The sequence below is a fragment of the Oncorhynchus tshawytscha genome, linkage group LG10, assembly GCF_018296145.1.
Source record: "Oncorhynchus tshawytscha isolate Ot180627B linkage group LG10, Otsh_v2.0, whole genome shotgun sequence".
Classification (NCBI taxonomy): Eukaryota; Metazoa; Chordata; class Actinopteri; order Salmoniformes; family Salmonidae; genus Oncorhynchus; species Oncorhynchus tshawytscha.
This window is the reverse complement of record NC_056438.1, coordinates 18533788-18542344: the sequence shown is the minus strand read 5'-3', so window position 1 is coordinate 18542344 and position 8557 is coordinate 18533788. Positions and strand designations below refer to the sequence as shown.

Here is an 8557-nt window from a genome sequence, read left to right as displayed (position 1 = left end):
AAGAGGGGCTGTAGGACATAGTTGGAGAAGGTGAGGGCGATCACCGCCTGGTTGGTGGGGTAGATCACCAGCACTGCGATCCACAGACGCAGGAACCTAGAGGAGGAGGAGGGAGGGAGGAAGGGAGGGAGGAAGAGAGATGGAGGGAGGGAGAGGAGAGGAAGGAAGGGAGGAAGAGAGATGGAGGGAGGGAGAGGAGAGGAAGGGAGGAAGAGAGATGGAGGGGGGAGAGGAGAGGAAGGGGTAAATTAGGGTTATGAACAGCATGTAGACACTGACACACACACACAGATAGTGTGTTTAAAACATAGTAGGACTGGATAACAATGTATTGTATAAATCATGAAGGGGCAGAGCTACTCTTAGAGGGATAGAGGTCACTCACTCACTCACTCACTCACTCAGAGAGTGGATGTGTGTGTTAAGGAGGGGGCAGCGATATCTATCTGACTAGAGGAGGAGACCACATCAGAAAATGTTTTTTCCCAAAATTCTCCACCAGCTTCTGGAGCGGTCATTATGCTTCACTGCGTTCCCCATGTTAGCCAAGCTGTTACTCACAAAAACAGTGTGTGTGTGTGCATGTGTGTGTGTGTGAGCCGGTGTTGAGCCAGAGTGTGTCTATGTGTGTGTTAACAAAATGTTCACAAGGCAATATGTGTGTAAGATTAAAGAAAAGCTCCAAAGCTGAGCCCTCAGTTAAGGAATTGATTTGCTAACCATGTGTGATAGTACATCATCAGGACTGAGTGTCAGCACCACCATGGCTAGTACTGGAATGCCTGGCCTGACACCCCCACACTAATTGTGTGGGCACATCCACAAACACCTATGGAGAGACTCTGCGGAAGAGTCCACCCCCACCACCCGGCAACGCAGGGGTGTCGTTATCAACAACCTTGTTTCTGCTGTACCCTCCTACTCTTACACAGTACACCATCAAAACAAACACTCCTTGATCATAACTTGGTATCACAGAGAGAAGGAAACAGTATGTGCCCCGAAGAACTTCAAACCTAAACATCTGAGGCATCTGCAGGAAACCGTACGAGACCCATTCTAACATACTAAACAAAGCCTTCAAACGGAGAATATCAGTTAGTTCTGGGTAAAAGTTAGTTTCATTGTAAACCTCTCATTGATCTACTGACGGGACACTAACAATAGTCTGAGGTGTTTTGGTCTGGGTGGATTCCTCTCTGAAAATACTCTGATACAAAATGGATCCAGACTGTTACAACACAAGATCTGTGTGTGTTAACCGTCTGGGCGAACACTACAAAACACATGAATCAATGTGGACAAAGGACTGGTGATATGTCCTGGGCAGAGGATACCAGAGAGGATAAGAATGAGTGAGAGAGTTAGATCAGTGAATACAGTCGTGGGTCAAAGGTCACCAAGCACCATAGATCCAGCCACTCACCCTGCCAGTCCTCCGAAGATGTCCTTGACGTATGCGTAGTCTCCCCCTGACTTGGGGATGGTGACACCCAGCTCGGCGTAGCACAGCGCCCCGATGGCCGTGATGATGCCAGTGACGATCCACACAATCAGCGCCAGACCCACTGAACTGGCGTTCTCCATCACACCCTTAGGGCTGACGAATATCCCCGACCCAATGATGTTACCTAGGATAGAGAGAAGAAGAGGGGATGGTTATTGAAGTGACACCAACAGTTATTTGAGGTACCAAGGAGAAGGGAGGGGGGTTACTAGCGTGACACAAGTGTTATTCATAGGCAGGAAGAGCTGAAGGGGGATGGAGACATTAGGGTGAGAGAACATCCGTTCCACCATCTAATAATGATGGGAGAAGGGAACGTTATCGACGTGACACCAGCATTCGTCACAGGTTTGCAATCAGGAGATCAATTGGGGGGAACAGAGTGGAAGCAATGGAGGCAGTTTAATGTGGGATTCTAAACAATGTGTGTAACAAAATCACAGTTCAGAATCCCTCTTCCAATCATGAGCTCTATACCTCTGAGAGACAACACCGTGTTACCATACCCAGGGGAGGAGGAAGTTCTGACCCAGATGTTCCATTAACACATCTGATTGCTCAGCCTTTTAGCAGATTTCCTAGAGAAGAGAAGGAGGATAATAACGGAGGGGGACAAACAGAATGTTGGGATTTAAAGAGTGGTGTAGTGTACAATGGATGACAGGGGGAAAATGTGAGGACGAAGGAGACAGATAAAGTAGAAGAAAGAGAGAGAGAGAGAGAGAGAGAGACAGAAAGACACACAAAGAGAGAGGGGAGAATTTAATTTTAACAGCAGTGAGCAGCCAGCCAGCCAGCAGACAGAGTGGAAACACAATGTGCTGAGTTAGCACTGAGGATGAGAAGACACAGAGAGAGAGAGAGAGAGAGAGAGAGAGAGAGAGAGAGAGAGAGAGAGAGAGAGACAGAGAGACAGAGAGAAAGGGGTGTGTGAGTGTGTGTGTGTGTGTGTGTGTGTGTGTGTGTGTGTGTGGGTGTGTACTAAGGAGGCCCCTACACTACATCGGAACAATGCCCTGACAGCCTATATAAGCATCAGACTGGCAGTCAGTTTATAGAGCTGGGAAACATGAAAGAGACTGTGTGTGTGTGTGTGTTAGGTTAGACTTGGTTTAGATGACAGGTTAACTACTCACACCCCATCAGAGATCTAAAGAAGCAGTAGGGGTCAGAGGTCGGGGGTTGAGAATCAGATTCAGCTGACTGATTGGCTCATAAACCTTGACAGCGAATAGCACGCCAGGGCTAAAGATCGTATATTAGAACTTGCAGAGTCAGAGTTGACTGAGGAGAATACACAGTACAAAAGCCAAAGGTATTGATATAGACTTTTTGAATAGGGTTTGGTGTGTGTGTTCTCTTTTACTTCAACATTCCTCTACAGGTAAGACAGTGTCTGGAGGCAATAACCTACACACACACACACACACACACACACACACACACACACACACACACACACACACACACACACACACACACACACACACCTAAACCCCTGACCTGTGTTGCCCCAATGGGTGAACAGTCTGAAAACACAAGCATTTAAATTCCATATGCATCCTGAACTGTACTCGCTGGTGCACTTCTGTAGTTGACTTAGTGGCTGAAGGGTAAAGGAGGATTCATCTCAACCTTGACTAAAGAAGGCGACTGCTTCCAGTTAGTTGACTACATCTTTGGTACTGTGCAGTCAGTGCACCAACTTTACAAGGCTTCAGTTCAACAACTCTGTGACCCTTGGATGGTGAGACAATGAGAGGGGACTGGGTTAGGTTATAGGGTGACTGGTGGGACAATGAGAGGGGACTGGGTTAGGTTATAGGGTGACTGGTGAGACAATGAGAGGGGACTGGGTTAGGTTATAGGGTGACTGGTGGGACAATGAGAGGGGACTGGGTTAGGTTATAGGGTGACTGGTGAGACAATGAGAGGGGACTGGGTTAGGTTATAGGGTGACTGGTGAGACAATGAGAGGGGACTGTTAGGTTATAGGGTGACTGGTGAGACAATGAGAGGGGACTGGGTTAGGTTATAGGGTGACTGGTGAGACAATGAGAGGGGACTGGGTTAGGTTATAGGGTGACTGGTGAGACAATGAGAGGGGACTGTTAGGTTATAGGGTGACTGGTGAGACAATGAGAGGGGACTGGGTTAGGTTATAGGGTGACTGGTGAGACAATGAGAGGGGACTGGGTTAGGTTATAGGGTGACTGGTGGGACAATGAGAGGGGACTGGTAGGATTGGTGTAGTCATTGGCTGGAGGTAGTTTCCACCATTGTTCATGCCATGAAGGGGAGTTTGCATCCACACACTTTGAGAGAATGGTGGAGAATTGGGAATGAAACCTAAAGGTCTCTGTAAGCACTAGAACAAGTAAGAACCAAACCCAGCATGTGTAATCTGCAGGAGAATGTACACTAAAACATCACTGGCCTCAAACAATGCTGGTAGGCCTACAGCTCAGACAAAGCTGTTCATGTCATGTGCTAGGCTTACTTACTCAGACAAAGCCTACGTCCCAATTGGCACCCTATTCCCCAACACAGTGCCCTACTTTATAGGGAATAGGGTGCCATTTGAGACGCATACATTGCTTACTTCAGCCTTATGATCCCTTTTCATGGACAATGTGCTGTGTAGTGTGTCCCAGTCTACTGCCCCCTTACCAGAGGCAGGGCCCTTGACCAGAGCTCCCAAGCTCCAAGCTGTGATGAACTGACAAGCATCCCAGAACAACACAGACAGGTGAACGCTGAGCACAGATGTAATGTGCAAAAGGCTCTCCGAGACCTACACTAATGGTTAAGGTTAGGAAGCTGATCCTAGATCTGTACCATGGGGACTACAACCCAGAGAGTAGCGCTACAGCTGTGAGCAGGTTCTGTGGTATTACAAAGACCAGGGAGATTAGCGCATTTTCACTTCCTCCCTGTCCCTAAAGCCCTCTACAAACTGCCCAGCTGAGGCAACCTGCTGCTTGGACACTGTCCAGAAGCTCTCAGAGGACACACACACACACACACACACACACACACACACACACACACACACACACACACACACACACACACACACACACACACACACACACACACACACACACACACACACACACACACACTGACGCTAAGACACACACACCTCAGAGAGCGCTGCCAACTAGCACTTATCATTACAGCAGTGCCCAGCTTTGAGTTTAATGGGCCCAGAGTAAAAGAGGTGAAGAATGAAGAATTAAATAATGTTAGAAGGAATGAAAGGAGGAGGGGGAGGTGAAGAATGTGGTGAGCTGCTGCAATCCCCATCATCCACCCACCTGACTGACACTCCTACCTGCTGACTCTGATTAGGCCACCTTCCCCTCCTCACCCCCCTCAGCCCCCCCTCACCCAGAAGGGGGTGAAGGTGGACTCACAATAGATCTGACTGACTGTACCTTTAGCTCATAACCCCCCGGCCCCCCTCAGTCCCCTTCAAGGGAACAGAGAACAAAGGCTGAGGGAAGAGTTGGAACATGGCAGTTTGAGTTCAGTCATCTGACGATAAGGCCTCTCACGTGAGAAAAGAGGAGAGATCAGGGTTGTGTTCATTTGGCATAGAACGGAAGAAAACATTCAAACAGGGAGGGACAGTACCTAAACTTATGCCCTAAGAAACGTTTGTTTTCGTCTTCTGTTGCAAACCATTTTGCTTCGGTGTGCATTAATGAATATGGCCCAGATGTGTTTGTGAAAGAGTGACCTTACTGTAGACTAGAGTGTCATCATGACATGTAGGCTACTATGGTAATCCTTGGCTTGCTCTTTTAAACTTTCATGATTGGGGTTAAATGATGTGGGTTAAACTGTTAATGATATTTGGAAGATGAAGAACCTATGGACTGGGTGGGAGCAATTCACACCTCTAGTCTCTTCACTCTTTTGCATTTAAAAACAACAAGGGCTGTGACCCAAGTGGCACCATATCCCCTATATAGTGCACCACTTTGGGCCATGGCCCATAGAGCTCTGGTCAAAAGTAATGCACTTTAATTAAGAATAGGGTGCCATTTTAGTTTTTGAACCGTTCTGTTTTAATGATGGCGATGTCTAGTATTTATGTTGGAGATGAATGAATGATATTTGAATGGTGGACAGTCTCTGGGGCAGAAGTCAGGACATAGGGGCTCTCTTCATATAGGCTCATTCAATAGAGCTCAAAGGAGAGGTCTACCATGGGCCTTCCCTTCAATATCTGCTTTATTTTCTGTTAGCTGTAACCTCCCTCCACCTTTCGCTCTCTCTCTCTCTTTTTTTTCTCTCTCTCTCTTTTTCTCTCTCTCTCTCTTTCTCTCTCTCTCTCTCTCTCTCTCTCTCTCTCTCTCTCTCTCTCTCTCCCCCTCTCTCTCTCTCTCTCTCTCTCCCCCTCTCTCTCGCTCTTTCTCTCTCTACCCCCAACTCTGTCTCTAAACAGAAAGGACCCTGGGACAGATCCAGTCGGTTCAGTTACCATGGAAACCTGTCAGTGAGTGAGTCATCTCCCTCAAGATTGAAAGACCAGAGACCACCCCACTGATTCACCTGGACCTCACAACAACAAATCCTCTGTCTGTGTATCGATCTACACGCCTCAAAGGATTTGCATTGTGCTCCTAAATTCCTTTGTGCGCGCCTACCTTTCTCAACTGGTGCATACACAAGCTCCTTGTAAAAAAAAAAGTTTGGCCCTGATGTGTTTGAATATTGGGATGATCACTTTCACTAAGCATAAACCACATCAGATGGCTGTGATCATAAGTATTGGTAAACAGATTTACAAGTGATATAAGCCTAGTTCGGTGGTTACATGGGTTTTCACTTTCTAATGGTAATGATGGTGTAATTACTTGGAACTACAAAGAAATTGTAAATGTGAAAAAGTGTTGCTTTTTCTTGAAATTACAGCTCAGAGCTCAGACATCTTAATTTACAGCAATGATGGAGATAATGTCCTGACAGTTTCAGTTTGGGCTGAAGATTAGAGAGATGATCAAAGTGTTGCTGATTAACTGACTAATGAACTCACAGCGAGATAGAGAACGAATTGAATTGAATGACTGGTAACTGCTGAAGTGATGCAATAGCCATCAACGATAATTAGCCGACATTAGAAGATGTTTAAAATGATCCACTAATAAGGTCCCATTTTGAGTAAGTGGGAGAGCGACCTTATGCTACCCAAACCAAATCTTATTCATAATGTTTATGCCACACTTAAAAGCACTTTAAGCTACTCTGAGCAGTGGTCAGTCCAATTCACTCTCATAGCACTGGTTTTCCAACTAGTTATGCACGAACGCACGCATACACACACACACACACACACACACACACACACACACACACACATTCTCTGAGTCAGTGTACCTAAAGCTCAGGTGGGTCACAGTAGGCTATTATTCGAAATTAACTATGCCTATTAATAACTTATTCGCAAACCAGCCTTTGCAAGTACGCATGAACCTTATTAGAGACATTATCCTATCCAATGTTTGATTTTTGACACTTACCAACAATAATTCCGCAGGCGCTCACAAGGCCGATCTCTTTCTTCAGAGCCACCCCTCCTGACTCCTTCCCGGACTCGGAGACAGCATCCCCGCCAGACGCCGCTGCGCTGCCCCGTTGCCTTGGTCCGTTCGTCATTTTGGTGATAGAGTTGTTCAGTCCTCGCTGTGACACTTGCTGCTGCAGCTGTGCCTGTGCCTGTGCCTGTGGTCGCTCTAAATTGATAGCTAAAGAGTGGACGTGCGCGGTAAGACCACACAGCACACTTCACAGCACTTCGCCCAAAAGTGTCGAAGATGAGTAGATACAAGTAATTGTTTACTTGTTGCAGTATTCTGGTGTAGCCTATTCAACACCTCGAATCGAGCCTTCAGATGTTATGGGCAACGCACTGCCGCAAATAGTTCATTTATATAACAATAAATCAGTGCAGTTACACGTCATGTAAACTTGTTTTTAAACCTGTATTCTCATGTTGTCCAGAATACCAATGTATTTGCTGTTAGAATGTTGCACTGGCGCACTACCTGTGGAAAGGAAATTGCAACAAGTTCGCCTACCTAATCAGTTGATAAAATACGAAAAATGCCTCGTTTGCACTGCGGGCAACGACAACAAAAACATGAGATAACAGCTTTTTTATCTCGTATTGACCGTTATTAACGCGACTGTCTAATTTGAGTAACAAAGTTGTGATATTTCACAGTTAATATATTTTAATTGCTAGACATATGACAAAAAAAACAACGTATTGTTGAAAATATATAACCAAATAAGTAACAGGTATTCAATAGTCCATTTAGTGAACAAGAATGGCGTATTCCAGTGACATACTGCGAAAGAACCCTTCTGTCACAAAATATTCGTTTTGAAACAAAACTAAAACGTCTTTCACAGCTTCCTTGACTACAGGTGAGAGCTCCAGAGACCCGACTTAGAGCATCCCTTTACGCACCATTAAAACTGGTTGAAAAACACACAACTGTGTCTCCCACCCAAAAACTGAACCTCAATAAAAATGTCCTTTCTGGTCTTCAGGTCTTCAGCGGTATCCTTGCAGCTTGGTTTGACTAAACAATGAGCAAGATATTGGGTAAATATACATGTCCCCTTCATATTATGAGTACAGTAGGACCGCCCCTTTCCACACTAGCCCCTCCTCTTCTCACCACCAGGCTTCAGTTCAGCCTGTATACACTTCCCCTCCTCCCCATATTCAAGTAATCAGCTTTCCCTCAACCCCCCTCTGCTCCAAACAGTACGACCCAAAGAAAACACCACGCAAACATAGTGGAATACTGCACAAACTCTCTCTCCTCCTTTCTCTCTCTCCACCTTTCTCTCTCTCTCCCCCTTCTTTCTCTCTTTCTCTCTCTCACTCACACCTGACCCTAAATGTAGCACGTTCACTTGCACCTCTAGTGTTTGCTGGTGGTGTAGTAGCTATACCATTAGCCTACATACATACAGTGCCTTCGGAAAGTATTCAGACTCCTTGACTTTTTCCACATTTTGTTATGC

At 46.0% G+C, this 8557-nt stretch overlaps 1 protein-coding gene across 1 annotated transcript in view; it reads right to left on the bottom strand.

The window, feature by feature from the left end:
• slc7a8a (solute carrier family 7 member 8a) overlaps nucleotides 1-8125 on the bottom strand; it is a gene marked incomplete in the record, with an annotated part of 34196 nt that extends 26071 nt beyond the window's left edge. The window contains 3 exon segments of the mRNA XM_042328269.1: nucleotides 1-96; nucleotides 1427-1631; nucleotides 7039-8125. Of these exon segments, the coding sequence (XP_042184203.1) occupies nucleotides 1-96; nucleotides 1427-1631; nucleotides 7039-7174 (437 nt within the window).
• Nucleotides 8126-8557: the final 432 nt, after the last annotated feature.